The sequence below is a fragment of the Maniola hyperantus genome, chromosome 22, assembly GCF_902806685.2.
Source record: "Maniola hyperantus chromosome 22, iAphHyp1.2, whole genome shotgun sequence".
Classification (NCBI taxonomy): domain Eukaryota; kingdom Metazoa; phylum Arthropoda; class Insecta; order Lepidoptera; family Nymphalidae; genus Maniola; species Maniola hyperantus.
This window is the reverse complement of record NC_048557.2, coordinates 9,928,601-9,951,578: the sequence shown is the minus strand read 5'-3', so window position 1 is coordinate 9,951,578 and position 22,978 is coordinate 9,928,601. Positions and strand designations below refer to the sequence as shown.

The 22,978-nt window shown below is 37.4% G+C and overlaps 1 protein-coding gene across 1 annotated transcript; it reads left to right on the top strand.

Moving 5' to 3' along the window:
* The first annotated feature begins 315 nt into the window (after positions 1-315).
* On the top strand, positions 316-15,385 carry LOC117992834 (uncharacterized). The gene is made up of 3 exons (XM_034980544.2): positions 316-592; positions 2,271-2,452; positions 7,389-15,385. Exons 1-3 carry the CDS (start codon positions 424-426, stop codon positions 7,776-7,778), a joined length of 741 nt encoding a protein of 246 aa, XP_034836435.1. The 5' UTR covers positions 316-423; the 3' UTR covers positions 7,779-15,385.
* The last annotated feature ends 7,593 nt before the right edge of the window (positions 15,386-22,978 follow it).

The window sequence follows — 22,978 nt, the reverse complement described above, 5'->3', positions numbered from 1 at the left end:
GCCAGTAGATATTTAAGTTGTAATGCGTAGTTACCTTATCCTAAACTAACTATTTATAAAAGGAAAAGCTGACTGACTGACTCAGACAAAGTTGCAAACAAACGCTAGTAAAACATAAAATCTCTTTAAATACATATAATTACATAGTACGTTTGAATTGGTGAAGGTTTTTGCCTTTTAACTATTTAATTTCGGGATATTTAAGGATTATTAATTTATCTTGTTTTAGGGGTAATTTGTTTTAGAAGTTGGTAGCACTCTAGACACCAAGTTCGCCAATCGCCATTTTGTTTCACTTTCATTCTCTAAGAATAATCCGAAGGAAGCAGAGCTCGCTGTTAAATTAAATAGTGAAAATTGTAATTAAATAGAAGCAGTTGTAAATTCACATCTAGATCTAGTAGGCATTATATTTTAAATATAATGCCTCGAAAACCGTGCTACTGGACGCGTAAACTTGAGCTAGAATTGGTGGAATTCGTTCGTCAGCGGGAGTTCATATGGAAGCCCATCGGGAACACAAATCACCATATCCAAAAGAAATATAAAGCCTACGCGGAGTTTGCAGCGATGCTAGGATGCGATTTTACAGGTAAGCCATTCTCAATTTCCTTATGACAGGTGTTATGATTTTAAAACTGCAAAAATCGTGGTTGATTTTATAAATCAAAATGGCGGAAGCGTTGCTTGATGTTACATCTCTTCATTTCGCGCATCTCGTGAGTTGTACATAATGTAAGTGTGTTATTAATGTTTCGTATTATTATTCTTGTTACGAGTGTACTTATATTTAGGTAAATACCTACTTAATTAATTCGTTGTAGTCAAACATCAAGGTCGGGCATCTCTTAATTTGAACAAAAACTTGTGCGTAATTCACACAAGCTTTTGTCCGCATAAATTGTGTTTTAATTTCAAAGTAAGTAAATACCGTAGGAATCCTAATTTTCCAGGGATAAAAATAATTTGGCATTAAGATTGCATGAGGAAACGGCTCCTCGTGCAATCTTACTACCAAATAGGTATGGAAATCAGCAGACTTCAGTCGTGAAAAGATAACCCTTCTCATTCTGAATTTTGAAAATCCAATGTCCTTTTCAACTTTAAGCCCAATGTTTCAAAGGCAAACTTCATACTTTTCCAAGATTTCAATATGGAGTATGACCTATGGCCAGCCGCCATTTTGTGATGCACTTGAAAGTTGAAACCTTTTTAGATCGCTAGGCATCACTAAGATGAACATGAAATAATAATTATTATAATTATTTTACCAAAATTGCTGAAGCACTTGAAATCTCTATAAATCGATAGGCGTCACTCGGATCCGATGACTCAGATGACCATGAAATAATGTTTAAACCACCAGGTTCAGAGGATTATACTTATTTCATGTCAAATATTTATTTATTGAGACATTGCATTTAATACATATTAAGTATAATAATAATCGGGATTCTGTTAAAATGTTAGAAATCTTTATTTTACAGATCAAATACTTATTGTAGAAATAATAACCTAAAACCATTGACTATGTATATTACTTCGTATGGACAGGGCCATTAAACAAACAAAATGGCAACGACTTAAAATGGCACTGAGGTAACCTCAGTGATGTCTGGATTTCAAACGGGTGATGGGTTGTTCATTAGTATCTTCTATCTTAAGAGGTGGTGCTGATTTATTTGTTTCCAAAACTGAAAAATTGTGTTCACTTGGGCATATCTTGTCATTTACACAGATGCTTAAAACATTACTTACCTTTACTAGCACTTGTAACTATAGGTACCTGCACCCAAACTGATTTTACTTGTTAGGGTCCTGTCCTGTACCCGAAGGGGCCTCCACTGTTTGTCTGTCAGTGAGCTTGTATCTTGTGAACCGTAATAGTTAGAGTTGAAATTTTCACAGGCTATATTTCTATTGCAGATATACCTAACAACAAATAATGAAAATTTCAAAATAGCTACCATGAATATTTTAAATAATTAAGTTTAATTTGTTTAATGCCCGCGACTGACTGCGTGGAATCAATACTTATAATAAAACTGTAACATTAATAAATAAAAATAAATAAATCCGGGATAAAAAGAAGCCTATGTCACTCTGCAGGTCTTTATCTATACCCATGCAAAAAATCACGTCAATCCGTTGAACCGTTGCGACGTGATTGAAGGACAAACAAACACACTTTCGCATTTATAATAAGGGTACTGATAAAATATCTTGTACGATAGTATGGACTCGAACTTAACTGGTTTTTTTACTTTCAGCTCGCTCTGTCAGGGATCGCTGGGTGAACATCAGGAGCACCTTCAACCACAACCTCAGGAGAGTTGACAAGTCCAAGGAGACAGCACAATCGGCATCAGATGTCTTCGTACCCTGTTGGCCTCTGTGGAAACCGTTGCAGTTTTTGAGAGATTCCACAAAAGAAGATGGAGCTAGTTATGATGTAAGTACTGTCTATACTTCATACTTGTGGGTACAGTGTATGTATGTATATTCTTTACTAGATGATGCCCGCGATCTCGTCCGCGTGGATTTAGGTTTTTTAAAATCCCGTGAGAACTCTTTGATTTTGCGGGATAAAAAGCCTATGTCCTTCCCCGGGATGCAAGCTATCACTGTACCAAATTTCGTCAAAATCGGATAAATGGATGGGCTGTGAAAGGCTAACAGACAGACAGACACACTTTCGCATTTATAATATTAGTATGGAAGTGTGGATTGCAACACAAAACACAAATGGCTTATGTTTAACTTACCACCAGGTATAGTAACATATAACAGACAAAAATAGTAAATGATTACCAAAATTAAACCCGCATTTTAATGTAAAATTACAACCTAAGTTTTAACATCTCGCTATCCTATTTAAGCAAAATGACTCCAAATAAATCATTGTTAACCCAAAAGTAGTAAATGATCACCAAAATTAAAACAGCATTTTAATGTAAAATTATAACCAAAGTTTTTACATCTTGCTATCCTATTTAAGCAAACTGGCTCCAAAAAACTCATTGTTAGCCCAAAAATAGTTAATGAAAACCAAATTATTAACCATATTTTAATTTAAAATGAAATGCAAAAAAATAAAATCTCGTTATCCGATTAAAGTAAATTACCCTCGGCAAAAAAAATATTTTGCCAAACACAGTAAAGTAAATTTACTCCTAACCTTTTTGTCTCCAAATTGATTAACCACTACAAAAAAAAATTATCTTGAGCGTTTCGTTTACAACCAAATGCTATACCTAAAATAAAAAATAAAACTCTTACAATTTCAATAATCCCTTTTTTAATTATTGAAACAATCATTAAAAAGATAGTCCTCTTAAAACTAATAATAAACAGTTCAAAGATCTTAAAACTAAACTAATAATAAGCATTTAAAAAATCTTAAGAAGAATCAGTCTTCTGTATTAATTCACTGCACAATTAATGCTTTCTTAGCTTTGGCTGGTCGTCCTCTTTTGCGCTTCATGCCAATCGGAATAGCTCTGGCCTCTGAAGGTGGCTGGACGTGCTTAAGCCGAATCGCCAATCCAACGAGATGCTTGCAAATGTAATCTTTGAGAAACTTTGGGCAATTGCATGTGCCGTGTAACCAATTTTCCTTTTCTCGGGGCATTATAACTTCCCACTCTCTAAAATGTTGCTCTTTGTATTCGTCAAAGGTCTCCCATGGCTTTTCATAATTTTTGCAATCTAAATCCGACCCAGCTGGAATTCTGTATGAGCAAACTAGCTCAGTACTATTCTTTAATGGCACCTGCTTCGACAGTTTTGCCCATTGGTAACTTTCTGTCCACATCTTTAAAGATACTGTCGGCAGTTGAGCGAACCGTCTCTCAGTATTATTAATCACGTATTCATTAGACCAGTCCTTGACTATATCAGAAGCAATTACTAAGAACCGCGCCAAAGGATGACGCTCACGAAGCGTGCCACCATCTTTTATTGTTTTATTGAAAGATTCCAGAGCATTGTTTGTAGCAGGAGTCCCCAGAGATGCGCCCAAATACCAGAAACGATTTAGTATTAGCCATTCATTTTCAAAGTATGTAACAAAATCTTTTTCGGCTTTCCACTTGTCCAAAAATTTTTCGCTGGCTCGATCAAATATTTCCTGAGTTGAGGCACACTGTAAAGCATCAATATCTTGTAAGATCTCTTTTTGGGATTTCTTTTGCACACTTTGCTCTACTCTTGTTTGCATCTTCTTTTTCGCATGCGCCCAGCACATTCTTATGACTGTATCTGTTCCAAATGTGCACGCAAAGGCAGTTTGTATAGCCTTCGCTGCATCACAGACCAAAACTTTACAACTTAAAGTGTATGAAAATATTGAGAAAACTGCTTTTTTTAATGCGGAAAATAAAAATATGAAGTCTTCCGTTCGTTCAGCTGTTGTCACAGCTAATCCAAATGGGTGAAAATGTTTATCTCTGTCTGTAGTTCCAATCACAAGTACTGGAAACCCTTGCCAAATGAGCTTATATGTGGCATCCGCGTGAAGAACAGAACATTGGCGTGATAGACCAATTAAATATTTCGTCGTTAACATGAACCGGAAGTTCTGATCTAAATCATCTTCAGAAATTTCATACGCCAAAACAAAAACTTCGTGACCGTCATCAGGTATTTCAGAGTTTTCTTTTAACCATAATTCAAGCTGTCCCAAGCTTATTACCGATGGCCCGTATTTTTTCTTACGTATGATTTTAAGATAATTGTTTAACTGTAACTTAGTCGGCAGAACTAGTCCATTAATTTTACTTAAGTTCTTCATAATAGATTTAGGTTTCAAACGCAGTTCGAATAGTTTTTCTATTTCCTTTTTCGTTGCCTCATTTATTCCCCTAGTCGACTGACAGTCAGAATTTTCATGGTCGTGACATGTTTCAGTACGAAATAATAATATATCATCACACGATGCGTCAAATAAAAGATAAATCGCGGCAGAACACTGAATTTCAGCCCGAAGCTTCACTTTGTTACAACGATAGTAACGTTTTACTCCTTCTTCAGTCGTATGAATTTTTTGTATTGACCAGGTCTTCTCATTTTTGATAAATTCCTCAGCGCTCCGCACAGTTATAAATTTTCTTTCAAAAACCCAAACTTTATTTTGCCTTCGACGTTTTTTCGTATGCTCTGTGATTTTATATTCGTCTTCATCTGATTCCGATGAAGTACTCAACAGCGGAGCACACGAACTCGGTCCCGCTAAGTTTTCATTCGCCATTGCAAAGAAGATAGATACCAAAACACACCCAATAAAAGCAAGTGCTCGCACGCGACTAAATTGGCGATCGTGTCCGGGCGTGCGCGGCGCTTGCGGTGTGGTGGGAGAGGATCGTAAGCCGCAGACATAACTTAATATGGCATCATAATGCTTCATTTGGTAATAAGCCTACATTTTATGTCAATCATAGTGGTTTATTTAGGCAGAAATAGCGCATTAATTTGCTCGCTAAGATTTGGTGATCATTTACTACATTTGGTGTTCGAATACAATTTGAAGTGCAGTCGTGACTAAAATAGCTAGTACTATTGTAATTTTAGACGTTATTTATCTGGTGTTAAGTATATATTTTTGGTAAAAGAACTAAGGGTATCAAAGCATTTTATGGTGATCATTATATTTAACCCCAACACAAATGACAGGTTACAAAAAATATATTTTAAAAAGTAGGTACAAAAAGGCAGTCTTATCTCTCTCTTCCAGACAACCTTAACGCTAGGGAGAAAAGGAACGTGGACAATGGGAGGTGGTGTATTTAATAATTGAATAAACCTTAATACCAATAGCTAAATAAACTAAAGGGCTTATTCCACCTTCCTTAAGACGTCCTAAATGGTATAGTTATCGTCAAACTAGTCAACTTTGCCACTCAATGGTACTTTGCCCAAAAAGCAATTTATAAGCAAACTTGCTGTGTAATTTTTTTGTTAAATTAACATTTAAACTAAAATTTGTTGGATTTTGATAGTGGGCAAAGTAATCCGGACTTTTAGCCAACATTGCCCACATCGATTTTTCATCCAAATAGAACTCTTATAGATAGAGTTTTGAGTTTTACGCTGCCAAATTTCATGACTCTAGGATCTAGATTCATTGGGCAGGTCTTATAGCACATGTAAAGGCAAAAACTGAATATGGAATTTGTGAAAAAAAAATTAAAACATGTTCATCAACAAATAATTTGTATTTTTAACTTTCAAAGTAAAATTAATATACCAAGTGGAGTATCATATGAAAGGACTTTACATGTACAATCAAAAACAGATATTTATTTATTTTTATGCATAATAGTGTTTGAACTATCATGCAAAATGTCGAAAAAATACGACTACTACAGAACCCTCGGTGCGCGAGTCTGACTAGCACTTGGTCGGTTTTTTCCGTTTGAGGCAGGGAATCCTAAAAATAAAACAATTTTGTTGAAACTGAAACGGTTTTATCTCGCAAACATAACATTATCCAACACTCATTATTAACACAAATACATATCGCGCTTCCTCATTACAATTTTGTTGTACTTGATAAGAAGCTCTGGACTTGCAACCTCATTTTGGGTGATATAATTTTAGTATGAGTACAGAATGAGTTCTACCGCGGCATTTTGATTTTGTGTCGACTGTTGTGTCAAAAGTACGAATTAAGTCCTTATTTTAAATTCAATTCAATTCCCAATTAACTTTTAGGTGTGCCAACTGGGCGCAGATTGTTTCGCCAGTGCCACATATATGGAGAAAGCGCTTATTTTAAAGGGGAACTGTACTTTTGACATGACAGTCGACACAAAGTCAAAATGGCGCGTGAGAACTCATTTTGTGCAGACTATAATTTCCCAAATCAATGTGGAACTTTCCAGAGTATTTTCCTTAAAAGCCTCAGAGATGAAGCTGTTCATGTCCTTCCAAGGAGGTACGAATAAATCATACAGTAGGGGGGTTTGTTTTAGAGTAGAGTTTGTGTCAGAGAGATCCGACAGCGATTATATTTTTGGAAACATAAAGCCGACACTTGTTATTAACCTCACTTGGTTTTGAACCTACATTTAATTTATTGCTAATCCTACCTCCTTGGAAGGGCACAAACAGTACCACTGTGGCCTATGAGGCTTTTAATAAACAGGCTTTGGACAGTTCCTCATTACCCCTGCCAGGAATCGAACCTGGTAGCTCACTCTTTTAAGTCCACTTACCACATGCCCTGGAGGTTGAAACATTTTCTCTACAACAATTCCCACTTAGAGATTGTCAGAAATTCCAAAATTTTAACCTAAAACATGAATAGTCGCTGTCAATTAATAAGGCCACTCCTTTTATTGTCATTATTCTTTGCTTGAGTAACAAATTAAAATATTTTATTGTTTCAGGACTTCCCAATGCAAGACTTCAAAGACTTGGCATCCAAAATAGAAGTGAAGGTGGAATCACAACCAGAGTATGACACTGCATTAAACATAAGACAGAGGGGAGAACGCACAAACCGACCTAGAAGAAAAACAACAAAAACATTAAGCCATACAAGCAACTGTAAAAGGGTTTTGGATAAACTCATTAAAAGTATGACACCTTTATTGAATACTAGTACAGAAAAATCGCAGTACCGGTTTTTTGGACGTCATGTTGCTGAAAGACTTACTGCTATGAGGAAAGTGGATGCTGAATATGCCAGTCGAGAAATACTACAGCTTTTAAAAAACCCTGATACTCTGAAGTGTAAGGCTGACTTACAAATAAGTAATATGCTTTTGGCAGAGTGAACTATAGTCAAGAATTAGAGTGAGGAAACACTCGGTTTTGATCCTGAATCGACATCTGTCAAATATTAGGCTAGGGGGTGATGTGAAATCATACCTAATTCTTTCATCGCCTACCCAGCGTAGGTGAAGCTTCGACGTTTTGTTATGTTACAAGTTTCCAAACTGTCGTAAACTGTGCTTTTGATAGACAGAAAGTTGCTGATTGGATAAGTTATGATAAGTGTTGCTGTGCCTGATGCAACAAGTTGTCGTCTCAACCGATACACTTACACTTCTGGACTTAAGTCTCTTGCAAAGATCACTATGACATAAGGTTTTCAGCAATCTGTTCAGACCACTAAAAGAAGAGTAATGAAAAATTCTGACCCATTCATACTTGTCACATGAAGAGGATTTGTTAGTAATAAAAAATGCTGTTCCATCAGCTATTCACAACAAGAAAAATGCTGTTCCATCAGCTATTCACAACAAGAAAAATGCTGTTCCATCAGCTATTCACAACAAGAAAAATGCTGTTTCATCAGCTATTCCCATCAAGAAAAATGCTGTTTCGTCAGATATTCACAACAAGAAAAATGCTGTTCCATCAGCATTCACAAGAAAAATGCTGTTCTATTGGCTATTTCCAACAAGAAAAATGCTATTCCATCAGCTATTCTCAACAAGAAAAATGCTGTTCCATCAGCTATTCACAAGAAAAATACTGTACCAGTCACTGTTACCCACACTAAAAGAAGAGCCATGAACCATCAACTATTTACAACAACAAAAATAGTTTGGAAAGTGCTGTACCATCCACTACTCACTATTAGAACAGCAATGAAAAATGCTGTACAGTTTACTGCTTCAAACCAAAAAGAGTAATGAAAAATACTGTACCATCCACTGCTCTCCATTACAACTCGAAGAGCAATGAAAAATACTAAACATATTCACAGTTCCCCATAAGATGATAATAACTAAAACATGATGGAGCATCTTAACAGCATAAAATATGCAATATGTAGCACTGTTGCCAAAGGTGATTTCGTTGAGAGGAAAGAGGAGTATTAGTCATTTAACTTGGCTAATATTCTTTAATTTTACACATAGATATTTCTATATATTTTTATATAGTTCCTGCTGGTAACTACCTTCGCCCGTATCTCCCTCTCACGATTAATCGCTTGTTCATCTCTACTCCGCTCCTCTCTCCTTCAAGTCCTAGCCCCCAAGTCAAGATTTGTCAATATATACTGAAAAAAGTCGTTTTTAAAATTTAATTGTAAAAATAGCTGAAAGTTTTGATGTCCTCGTACGACGTTGTCTATTTTCACTTTTTGGGTAATACAGGATGTCAAACTAAAAAAAACCTTGAAATGTCTGTTGTTGGCGACTTCAAATGAATCAAATAGTATGATTGTGAGATCCACGTTTACCTCTGACGGTTTGAGGTTAAGTCTTACCCTCAAGGTCAAAGTGGAGCTCAGACTCATTTTACGTCCAAGGATAAAATTCCTCGAGACTTAATTGTAAAAAAATGCTGCAAGATCAAGACGAAAGTTGGCAATTTCGGATCAATTCGCTTTTTGGGTCAAAACGTTGCATTCACAAAACTTAAACACTGAGATGCCAGATGTTGGTCATTTCGGATGAATCTAATAGTAATCTCGATGTGTGAGATCCACTTTGATGTCTGATGGTTTGAGTTTTATTCACCCTCAGGGTCAACGTGGACCTCAGACTCATTTTTCGTCCAAGGATAAAATTCCTCGAGACTTATTGTAAAAAAAATGAATGCTACAAGACCAATTTCGGATCAATTTGCTTTATGGGTCAAAACGTCGTTGCATTCGCAAATTAAATGCCTGAAATGGTCGATGTTGGTCATTTCGGGTGAATTGAATAATAATCTCGATGTGTGAGATCCACTTTGATGTCTGATGGTTTGAGTTTTATTCAACCTCAGGGTCAACGTGGACCTGAGACTCGTATTTAGCTCCAAAGGATGAATTTCAAGTTTGATTAAAAAGCTGAAAGATTTGATGTTGCCTAAGTTTGGATCAGTTCACTGTTGTTTTGGGTGTCAGATTTTCACTTTTGGGGTCAAACAGGATGTCATTGTCAAACTAAACAAACCCTTGAAATGTCTGTTGTTGGCGGAATGAAATAGTATGATTGTGAGGTCCACGTTTACCTCTGACGGTTTGAGGTTTAGTCTCACCCTCAAGTTCAAAGTGGACCTCACTGAAGTCATTTTACGTCCAAGGATAAAATTTCTTGAGACTTAATTGTAAAAAAAATCTGCAAGATCACGGCCAATTTCGGATCAATTCACTTTTTGTTTTTGATTGAGATGGTCAAGAAACGGGTTTAATTTTAGCCAGTTTTTGTTGGGGGCTATGGGAAGTTATGATGTTGTGTGTAAAATGTAAAAAAATCATTACGAGTATAAACCTGTTCTTGGTCATCCGCTTCCGGAATTCTGGCATGCCAAGGACGCATTGGAAACGTCCGAATTATGTTTTGCGTAGACTACTACTGGTGGAATTTGGCGGTAATCACCTGCAAAAATAAAAAAATCCACCCAAAAATTTTGACGTCTACTATCATTAAATCGCGTAAAGATCGCTCTAATAAATGAATGAGCCATTTGCAGACCCATCGGAGCTCCTTCGAAAATTACTACTTTCTTTGTTCAAATTACAGCTTTGAATATGAGTTCTGCGCTGATCCGTTTGTAATGTTTGCTATGTACCATTTTCATGATTTTGCGTGGCGATACCTGGCGATGCAGTGCATAAAACAATACCATTTAAATTACCCTTAACGTGTGCAGTAGTAACGTTAAAAATTAAGGTTTTACCGGTGCTGCCGGGGCCGTCAATGGAAATTGCGCTGTTTTGAGTTTCCCGAAAACTTTGATTAGTTTGTTTACATATTCGAAAAATTCATTTTGTTCCGGTGATAATTTAGATAACCAATCATTTACGGAGTCTCTTAAAGCAATTCTATTTGCTCGCGCCCTGACTGGGTTGTGTTTCATCAGTGACGTACGGCAAAAACCAGCTTGATTAAACATGTACCGTGTCTTTTTAAAAGGTTTCTATTGTTACGAGACATGAATGATACGAGCGATCAATATTGTCGAGTTGACGATGGATAAAATCTTCACTGATTTGATCGCGGATTTTTGTGCAGCTCAGAGACGCGATCCAATTGATCCATTTGACATAAAAATTCCGAATACTCGATATCGGTATTGTGGTTTTTCAAACGCATACCATGGCAGTTGTTTACATAATTTATGGTTCTGCTTTTGTAGCCCCACAACAACCAACTCGGCAGTTTTACGTAGTATACACGTATAAACTTCTCAATATCAAAAATGCCCATTTCTTTAAAATACATTTTTTACCTACCGGGAAACCGTCAATATCAATAATATACTTAATATTACCAAGATCCATTATGAAATCATAATAATAATTATTACTAGTATATAATTATATCGCTAGCGTTAAAAAATCAATATAATAAAAATAGCTGTAATATGGGGACTCCCGCGCACATCCTGTCCAGCGTAAAATGAGCTCTCGAATGTATGGGCGTTCGACAAGGCACAAAGTATAAGCCCACTAAGGTAAGGTGGTCACTAAGGGTAAGCCCATTTGTTCCGTGAATAGCTTGTATGTAAAACACTCTGAGGGCACGTGGTTCAAAGTACTGTCGGTAGTTCCTCTGTCCATGTTGTACTCGCACCGCGCGCCATGAGAGCTGCCTTCATTATCCGATGCCATCTCTCGATTTGTCCATTCGCCTGTGGGTGGTATGCTGTAGTTCGGATTTTTGTGACTAACAGTTGTTAGTCTATGGCGGCAGTGTTTGAAAAGTTGATAATCCATGCTGATGAGGATGTTCCATGTTGCCCCCTGCTGATGATAAATATGTCCCCGCTATTGAGCTCCGCCAACAGCTCATTTGTTATATCGTTAAACCTCGATGGGAGCGTCACCATCCATCCATTTTCCAAATAAACGACCGTCTGCATAGCGTTTGCTATAAACCTAGACGCGGCGTTCTAATTGACTCTGAGATTCTATACGATTTTCCAACCTCCAAATCGCAGATTTTTTCCATGTTCTATTGCCACTTCGATTAAGCTGATTTAAAAGCATGATTCTGTTGTCGCTTCCACTGCTGGATGAAGAGTTCGATGCTATTTTTTTTTGAATATTAATTGGTTTAAAAAAACTTTTACTGTTTACTGTTTTACAGACTTCAGTTGAATGTACAGGTTAAAAATGTATCCAATTCTTTTTACAATCTTGATTCACCGCTTCCACTAAGGCATCCATGTTATTAGCAATTTATTTTGGCACGGTTGAGAGAGAGTCCCTGCAACATACTGTGATGGTACGGTGATCGTCCATCCCGGTTCGTCGGCACATTCCGTTGTTCGTTCCAAATCTTCCACAATACGTCTGAGGAAGATTGCCGGTGCCGGGAGCATCTCATACAAACTGTGCGTCTGGGCGGTGGCCTGGCCGAAGTGGCCTTGAAAATTTGGCTCTTGCGCCGTCAAAAGATGTTTGACGCCAGTTGCATCAGTGAAGTTTCCTAATCCTTCTAGATATTCAGCGGCTCCGGTGGCTAATATCACGACTCTTACTATTAAGTAAAGTTTAGGCTAGTCCTTTTTTTCAGCAGTACACCGAATTTACAATATTATCTCTTATCCAGCAGTAAATAGGAAATAGAAATAAATCTGCAGACTAACGCAGTCAGATGTACTCTAGCCAAAGTACACATTGACTATAGAACATATGGGAGTTAGATCTTGTGTCAGATTGAATTCCGATTGCGAAATAAAATTCTGTGATGGTACGGTGATCGTCCATCCCGGTTCGTCGGCACATTCCGTTGTTCGTTCCAAATCTTCCACAATACGTCTGAGGAAGATTGCCGGTGCCGGGAGCATCTCATACAAACTGTGCGTCTGGGCGGTGGCCTTGAAGATTTGGCTCTTGCGCCGTCAAAAGATGTTTGACGCCAGTTGCATCAGTGAAGTCTCCTAATCCTTCTAGATATTCAGCGGCTCCGGTGGCTATTTTCAGTTCTGGTAAACCATAGACACATGTCGGGATGTTCGTTTTAATCACTGCTTCGTCACATTTGACCATCTTTGATAAATTAAATTGACAATTCGCATAACATATACAACATATTAGTTCGCATGTCGTAGCACGTTTTTCTAGTTTATAGTTTCACACTATATTGGTATAGTAGAAATGCAATCGGAATCTTCCAATCAAACAAAAAAAAAATGATTATTAATAGGTTTATTAGGACTCTTAGTACTTTCAATACTCTCAGGACAGTTACAGTCAAAAAACCGTAAATTATGGTTCCAGATTCGGAACATCATGCAGTTTTGAATTTGTCTGGACAGCCGGACGGAGTTATAAAAATTGTCCATAAACAATGTGTAGCCTTTGCCGAAGTAATCTTAAAAGATTCAGTACGATTTTTGCCGTCGCGCTTGTGAAACCAAATATAGCCTGCGTGGAAGACGTGTCTGCACCGGTATAAAAAATCATATATAATACATAGCCGCTTGCCGCCTCGCAAAGCTCATAGCTTTTTATTCCGAAACGCGCTGCTTTGGTCCGGATGCATTGTACCCAGCTCAAATGCCCTTTCCAAAGCAGTAGCGATTCATCCAAAGACAGTTCTTGGCGAGGTGTGTAAGCAGCTTTGAACTTTTGATTGAGATTGTCAATAACCGGTTTAATTTTGGCCAGTTTTCGTTGGGCGCCATGGGAAGTTATAATGTTATTGTCTGTAAAATGTAAAAATTTCATTAAAAGAATAAACCTGTTCAAGGCCATCCGCTTCCTGAATTCTGACATGCCGAGGACTCCAGTTGACCAGTACTCGTCAACGCGTCCTCGCACACACATACCCATCAATATGATAATTGATATCAGTTTATAAAGCTCATTAACCGAGGTCTCCGCCCATTTGTGTACTCTCGAATGAGCGGGGAGGCCTTCGCGATATACTCCCACGCATACCGATTCGTTTCCTCAGCGACGGAATTCATGAGGGCCTCGTCCCAGAATTCAGTGAACAAACCCGATGGGCTTGTTCCCTCAATTCGAGCACCAGGTACCTCATGGAACTCTTCGCGAACTCCGGCAAAAGAAGTAAAGTCTTCCGACCACGCGAAACCGTCATCCATCACCACATGTTCAGGCTGCTCCTCTGGCTCCTCCTCGTCTGCTACCAGAAACTCGTGCACCTGCTCCAGCGTCAGGGTCAGGGGTTCATCCTCTTCCGCCTAGCTTCCGGAATCCATGCCGTCGTCCAGAGGAGCTTCATCCTATAATAACATGCCATGCTACACCTCAACAAAAAATAATTTTACAGTTTTGGGTGTAGCGGCTATTTTTTATGAATCATTTGTAACAAGTTCCTATAAATTCCATGCAGATGTTGCGACCGAGTACACACACTAACCTAAAAGTTCATAATAAATGACAAGGCTTTCTCTCCTCTCGCCCGTAAATATGGTTTTCTTCCTTTCTTTCTATACACATAGCGACTTTCCGATATAGAGATTATAACCGAAATAACTGTCACAAATAAAACTGTACTTACAACATTAGGCTGATCGAAATAATCTAATACTTAGATATTATCGTCCGCCACCTGAATATGCTCGGGACGCCATAACTGTGTAAAGACAGAATTCAAAATTAACGCAAACGTAATTAACTAAGAATTATTATCCAAACTAGTAGTATTTAACGTACTTGCAGTGAGCCGGACGGGGGCCTCTCCATCAAAACTGAATCTGCAGCAATCAGGTTTCCCTCAGGCGTTCTCTCCACATGTCTGGCCACTATTAGTGGCCTAGCCATCGCTGGAGTGCTACTGGTGGAGGGGTTCTGTGTATATCAAAAATAATTCTTTTAGGAAATGAAAACAATTAATCTAATAATAAAATAAAATATTATAATTATAGAAATCACAAAAAGGTCACACAGTCACATGTAGACAAAAAAAATGAGGTAGGTACGGAACCCTAAAAATGAACCACAAAAAGTCTTAACATGTAGAAAAATAAATTAGGTACGGATCCCTTAAAATAACACAAAAGATAAGTAAAAATAAATAATACAAAAAAAATTCGTAGTCCACGCGGACGAAGTTGCGGGCATAAGCTAGTATTTTATAAGCATGGCGCATGCTGTATAACAGCATTCGCGACGTTACGTCGATACACAAGTTGCCGCCATGTTATTTTTGCATGTGTGTGCGTGAATGTTGAATTCAACTCGATAAAAATTGGATTATAGAAAAAATTACAAATTATTGTATAAAAACTCACTGTTATTTATAATGTCGATAAAATTTTCTCCAAATGATATAAGTTACTCAATAAAAACATTAGAAAAAGGCCCAGGAAATCAATTTGAAAACACAAGCATCGTATAACGGTCACATCATGAAAAGTTTCTAGGACGAATTATCGAAAATTAGGAGAGGTTTACATATTTTATTTATATTAGTAGCTGCTAAATGTAATAAATAACAATTAAAATAAACATTTACTTACCATTGTTCCGTTTTTTACTATAAATCAATCACTTTCCAAAATGCTCGAAGAACAGACGTGCACGAATCTGTCCTAAATCCCCGGGGAGTGTTTGGGAAGAACGCGTACAATCAGCCGAAAAGTTAGATCGCTCGTAGCGTATTACAAGTAGGTGATTCCATAGTTTTGCTCGCGAGTGTAGTTCGGGGACGTGACCAATACAGGGTGGAAAAAATGTATGGGCCCTTTCAAAATAATGTGAGCATTTTCGGATGTTTCGTAATTTAACAGAACATTCAATGTTTGGATTTACATTATGCATAAAATTTGTTAATCAAATCAAATTAAATCAAATCAATAATTTGTTAACCAAATTAATTGATTTGCATATATTTGCACAAATGCAAATCATTTATTTAACGAATCACTTGCATATCCAGATTTTTTTTTTTATCATCGGCTATGCTGATTGCTGGTATTATAATTGTTTCATCCGGATTTAAGCGCACCGGGAATATCGTACAGCTACTACTTCTTTATATAATAATTCCGCTCCACAAAGTTTGACAAGGTGTTAAGTCTATTGCCTGCCGGACCCCTAGACGTAAAGTGACTCAACCGTATATGTTGGTAGTCGGGGTGTAGAACTGGAATGAAAGCGCCAACCATGTTGAAATTATCATTGCAGGTGGCAACCCAACCACCTGGTCCCTGTTCAGCTTCGGTGAGGCAGCAAAAGCCTCTGGCGACGTGGGCGCCCTGCACAATTCGCCGTCGGTGAAAACATTCAATATTTGATTGATTGGACACCGCTCGAGCCTTGGGCCCCAAAGCCCATAAAGCCCAAGGCTCAGCGGTGTTTTGGGTCGTTTGTCGTTGACGAGTTTTATTAACGTCGCGCACGTACATTGCGATTGGATTAGCACTATCTGATTATCCTAAATCAAATACTACGATCTTGAATTTTTAGAAATGTTATTGCAGTATTAGGTTGCTGGTATCCGTGAAGAGAAAGCGAATCAATTATTGTAAGCGCGCGGTCTATTAAAAAATGACTATGGCTATAAAATTCCTCAGTAACGGGTTCTAAATCGCCAGATCTTGTTTTTTTTTATTACTTTTCCCTGAACTTTTCGCGAACTCCGGCAAAAGAAGAAAAGTCTTCCGACCACGTGAAACCGTCATCCGTAACCACATGTTCAGGCTGCTCCTCCTCTTCCACCAGAAGCTCGTGCAGCTGTTCAAGCGTCAGGGGTCCATTCTCTTCCGCCTCGCTTCCGGAATCGATGTCGTCGTCCAGAGGAGCTTCATCCTATAATAACATGCAAACAACAAACATGAATTTTACTGTTTTGGGTGTAGCGACTAGTTTTTATCAATCATTTGTTACAAGTTCCTATAAATTCCATGCAGATGTTCCGACCGAGTCCACACACAAACCTAAAAGTTCATAAAAATGATAAGGCTTTCTCTCCTTTTGTTTACACCTAAGGTGGTCAGCAGTTGTAATAATACGCTTTTGTTTAAATACGTTTAGGTAGGTAAAAATTAAATCTAAGAGCGCATCGGGTTTTTTAAATACCCAGTGTTTGTTATTGTGAAGTGCCTTAAGGCCTCCTACGCACTGGCGACCATAGACGCGGCCAGGCCGCCGCGGCTATGGTCGCCGGTGCGTAGGCAAGCGCGACATGTGGACGGCCGAAAAATTTGCAGTCGACTTCATTGGACTTTATTGGAGTAATCATTTGATGCTAAATCCCATAAACCTCTTCTATTTTCAACTTCAATTATGAACCTTTCCGTGTCGAAATTGGCCATTGTAAAATAATCACTCTGTAGCTAGCTACACGTCTGGTCGCCGCGGCCGATGCGGTAGCACTGATGAATTTTAATACAGAAGTGATGTTCTCGACGGCCACGATTGGTCGCTGGTCGCGTGGCATCAAATTGGACGCCGCGGCCAACGGTGGCCGCTGGTCGCTGGCCGCTAAGTGCGTAGGGGCTATAGCGATTGCCATATAAAGTCCAGAATTCACTGGCCGCCGCGGCCAGGTCGCGGCGACCATGGTCGCCAGTGCGTAGGAGGCCTAAATCGTAATCCAAGCGTCACCATCCAACCATTCTCTAAATACACCTCCGTTCGCTATAAATCTGGACGGTGCTCTAAAGGACTTATTTTGTATGATTTCCCAATCTAAATCACAGTTCTATTTCCATTCGATTTAGTTGATTTAAGAGAGCGGTTTTGCTATCGCTTCAACTGGATTTGTTCGATGAGGATGCCATTTTAAAAAAAAATATCAATCGGTTATAAAAAAAACTTGTCAACTTTATTTGTGTACACAACGTATTTAGAGAGAGATGAGCACCAAGCGAGCAGCAAGCGAGCTCCATCTTAGGCTTCATTATCACTTGCCAGCAAGCTAATTGCAGCCATGCACTAGTCTATAAAACACTAAAAAACCTTAAGGATAATGCCTTTGCAATATCTGCAGGGTCTGTTTAGCGATCTGCACTAAGCGTCCGTGATGGCGCGTCCGTTCTCTGTCAATTTCCAGGCGCTGCTCCTCATACCTCTGTGCCCACCCAGGTGGGTCATAACGACGCCTCTGGTCTGAAATTATTGAAATTTAAGATGGTTATTTCTATGTAAGTGGTACTAATAGTCTCTTGTTTGGAACGAAAATATTTTGACGAAACCTACACCAGTGATTACCAATGCAATAGTAGCTTCCACCACTAGTCTCCTAGCAATAGAAATGTATCCTATGCATATATAGTATTGGTACTTACAAGGTCGTCGAGAGTTCCGGGCTTGCTCTGCTGTGCGACCCCGGCTTGGTCCAACTTCTACAGAATCGTCTGTAGTCTTAAGAGTCGGCTGATGGTGATAAAGGCAGAGCTGAAACAGGCGACAGGCGATCGGGGACAACAATGGTAGCAGTTTGCAGCTGAAAATATAAATATATATAAAAGGAAAAGCTGACTGAATGATCTATCAACGCACAGCTCAAACTACTAGACAGATTGGGAAATTTGGCAAGTAGATAGCTATTATGAGGTAGGCATCCGCTAAAGGTGGGTACTGACAAACGTTCCCGTGGAAACTCTTTGATTTTCTGGGATAAAAGTAGCCTGTCTTTTCTCAGGATCTAAGCTAACTATACTAAACTTCAGGTCGTACAACGGTTCATCCACTGGTGCGGTCTCATCTTTTGACTTAAAATCGTATGAGGTACTAGCGTAGTCTCTCTTTTCAGGAGCTTTTCTTTTCTTTTAATTTCGCTTTCTTTTTTTGGCTACTTGTTTGCTTTCTGGGCTGCACTGGTCTTTCCTCGAATTCTCTTGAGTCTGACCAATTCTGCTTCACATTACGTTGTTGATATTCGTAAGCTTCTTCTCTGATTTCTATTACCAAACCAACGGGATTGCTTCGTTGGTTATGTTGCTCACCACTAGCAGGATTACCAAGCTTGCTTGCATTTCTTCCGTTTTCACGGGAATTTGACATCCTGTCTGATTATAAAATATGATGTAAGTTTTATTTATGTTGTCATAAAAACGATACTGTTGCAGGCAGTCTATCTGACGATCTCACTATCTCTACATAATATTATTATGCAGGTTTAACATCTAACACATTTCACCTACACAGTTAGGTACATATAGAAAAAAATCTTACACTAACAGAAAATGTAGTAAGTATATTTCATTGCGGTTATACATTTCACCATTTAGTGATTAAACACAGTTATGCTTACAAAATAAATGTGTAATAAACTTGATTAAGATAGTTAGTCATTTAGATGAGTTAAAAGGTATCTGTGTAAATAAATTAGTTTTAAAACATTCTGTGTACATCATTGAAGGCAACCCGTTATTGATTTATTTCCGATTTTTGGCTGTATCGGTTTTTACAGCCTTTTGATTCATTTCCGGGTGTTTAGCAGTATACGTTTTTACTGCAACTCTATTTACCGCTGGGTTGTTTCGTCGGTTTACGTCCCCGTTGTAGTTTTTTAGACCTACCGACATGTTTTTTGCAAATACTACTACTCGTATCAATTTTGTTAAAAATAACTGGGTTCATATTTAATTTTTCATCACTTGATTGATCAACTGTAATTTTTTTCGCGGGTATAATATTTTCATCTGTTGACGTTTTTTGTTTATTGATTTTACGCGTGTCTAATTTTTCCACAACTACGATTGGTTTTAAAATATTCAATTTTGGATCATTGAATGTAAGTTTGTAGGTAAATTTTCATTAAAATTGAATAGATTTTCTACGCGAAGTTTATTTATTTGATATTGTTCGCTTGAATGTGTGTAATTTTTAATAATCGATGCAGCGAATGCTTCTTCTACATTTCCCCAACAAAAGAGTCGTGCGTCGTTCAAATTTTCATCGTCGTTTTTTTTGTTTGTTTCGTCTACTTCGTGACTATTAAACAAATAATAATTGTCATTGTGACGCCAAAATGACATTGTTTTAGTTGGCCTGTAATTAAAAAGTTGTCTGTAGCGTCAACATGAGTTTCGTTAAAAATTTCTCGAGTTAAAAGTATTTTAACGCAAGTATTGAATTTCCCACGTTAAAAACATCTCCATTATCTGGAAATAACCCATTTGCAACCCAGTTGTTGGTTATGTGAACCGAAAAATTACTGACGCAGATTTCAGAAGGCAATTCAGAATCAGGACCTAAATAATCACTTTGAAATCTATTAGTTCTCTCCTCAAATCATCTATAATGCGCGCGTACAGTTATCTCCGCAAGATAAAATTGAGTCAATTTTATGGGGGGTGAAATTGAGTCTCTTTTTGAGACTTGAATAGACGTACGCGTATGCTGAGATAGCAACACATTGCGCATTATTATTATTATTATAGTGTAGTGATAGAAACGCATTTTTTGGCTGTATAAGTTTTTACAGCCTTTTGATTTATTTCCGGGTTTTTGGCAGTATACGTTTTTACTGCAACTCTATTTACCGCTGGGTTGTTTTCGTAATATTTTTTGATGCATCTAAATGCGCATTTTGCTTTGTCGGTTTACGTCCCCGTTGTAGTTTTTTAGGCCTACCGACTTGTTTTTTTCAAATAGTACTACTCGTATCAATTTGGTCTAAAATAACAACTGTGTTCATATTTAATTTTACATCACTTGATTGATCAACTGTAATTTTTTTTGCGGGTATAATATTTTCATCTGTTGACGTTTTTCGTTTATTGATTTTACGCGTGTCTAATTTTTCCACAACTACGATTGGTTTTAAAATATTCAATTTTGGATCATTGAATGTAAGTTTGTAGGTAAATTTTCATTAAAATTATTTATTTGATATTGTTCGTTTGAATGTGTGTAACTTTTAATAATCGATGCAGCGACTGCTTCTACATTTCCCCAACAAAAGAGTCGTGCGCCGTTCAAATTTTCGTCGTCGTTTCTTTTGTTTGTTTCGTCTACTCCGTGACTATTAAACAAATAATAATTGTCATTGTGACGCCAAAATGACATTGCTTTAAGTTGGCCTGTAATTAAAAAGTTGTCTGTAGCGTCAACATGAGTTTCGTTAAAAATTTCTCGAGTTAAAAGGTATTTTAACGCAAGTATTGAATTTCCCACGTTAAAAACATCTCCATTATCTGGAAATAACCCATTTGCAACCCAGTTGTTGGTTATGTGAACCGAAAAATTACTGACGCAGATTTCAGAAGGCAATTCAGAATCAGGACCTAAATAATCACTTTGAAATCTATTAGTTCTCTCCTCAAATCATCTATAATGCGCGCGTACAGTTATCTCCGCAAGATAAAATTGAGTCAATTTTATGGGGGGTGAAATTGAGTCACTTTTTGAGACTTGAATAGACGGACGCGTATGCTGAGATAGCAACACATTGCGCATTATTATTATTATTATAGTGTAGTGATAGAAACGCGTTTTTTGGCTGTATAAGTTTTTACAGCCTTTTGATTTATTTCCGGGTTTTTGGCAGTATACGTTTTTACTGCAACTCTTATTTACCGCTGGGTTGTTTTCGTAATATTTTTTGATGCATCTAAATGCGCATTTTGCTTTGTCGGTTTACGTTCCCGTTGTAGTTTTTTAGGCCTACCGACTTGTTTTTTGCAAATAGTACTACTCGTATCAATTTTGTTTAAAATAACAACTGTGTTCATATTTAATTTTACATCACTTGATTGATCAACTGTAATTTTTTTTGCGGGTATAATATTTTCATCTGTTGACGTTTTTCGTTTATTGATTTTACGCGTGTCTAATTTTTCCACAACTACGATTGGTTTTAAAATATTCAATTTTGGATCATTGAATGTAAGTTTGTAGGTAAATTTTCATTAAAATTGAATAGATTTTCTACGTGAAGTTTATTTATTTGATATTGTTCGTTTGAATGTGTGTAACTTTTAATAATCGATGCAGCGACTGCTTCTACATTTCCCCAACAAAAGAGTCGTACGCCGTTCAAATTTTCGTCGTCGTTTCTTTTGTTTGTTTCGTCTACTCCGTGACTATTAAACAAATAATAATTGTCATTGTGACGCCAAAATGACATTGCTTTAAGTTGGCCTGTAATTAAAAAGTTGTCTGTAGCGTCAACATGAGTTTCGTTAAAAATTTCTATGGTTTAAAGGTATTTTAACGCAAGTATTGAATTTCCCACGTTAAAAACATCTCCATTATCTGGAAATAACCCATTTGCAACCCAGTTGTTGGTTATGTGAACCGAAAAATTACTAACGCAGATTTCAGAAGGCAATTCAGAATCAGGACCTAAATAATCACTTTGAAATCTATTAGTTCTCTCCTCAAATCATCTATAATGCGCGCGTACAGTTATCTCCGCAAGATAAAATTGAGTCAATTTTATGGGGGGTGAAATTGAGTCTCTTTTTGAGACTTGAATAGACGGACGCGTATGCTGAGATAGCAACACATTGCGCATTATTATTATTATTATAGTGTAGTGATAGAAACGCGTTTTTTGGCTGTATAAGTTTTTACAGCCTTTTGATTTATTTCCGGGTTTTTGGCAGTATACGTTTTTACTGCAACTCTATTTACCGCTGGGTTGTTTTCGTAATATTTTTTGATGCATCTAAATGCGCATTTTTCTTTGTCGGTTTACGTACCCGTTGTAGTTTTTTAGGCCTACCGACTTGTTTTTTGCAAATACACTCGGCGTCAAAAAAATCGCACCTTTCAAAAAATCTACTTCAAACAATTTTAAACCTTATTTGACATCAATAATGAGGGTCATGTTGGGTATCATTTGAATGGGGATGAAATGGAGAGCACAAAAACAATTCAATTAATTATTTTTCTTTTATTGGAACAGCACAAAAAAAGAAGTTTATGAAACAGTAAAAATCCTTAATTAAGCCTTAATTTAAAACAGATTAATTATACAAAAAAGAATACAAAAAATGATCTTAAAAATAATCTAAAATCTAGTGTTACCCCCCCTTGCCCTGATGACGGCTTCCATACGATCCCTCATGGATCTTATCAATTTTAAAATGTCTTCTTGAGGGATAGTGTTCCATTCCTCAATAACAGTATCTTTGAGTTCCTGGAGAGTCGTAGGAGCGG

Coding starts and splice junctions, on each gene's coding strand:
- LOC117992834 (XM_034980544.2), top strand. CDS start 424: ATGCCTCGAAAACCGTGCTACTGGACGCGTAAACTTGAGCTAGAATTG. Junction 593..2,270: donor GCTAGGATGCGATTTTACAG/GTAAGCCATTCT, acceptor TTTTACTTTCAG/CTCGCTCTGTCAGGGATCGC. Junction 2,453..7,388: donor AAGATGGAGCTAGTTATGAT/GTAAGTACTGTC, acceptor TTATTGTTTCAG/GACTTCCCAATGCAAGACTT.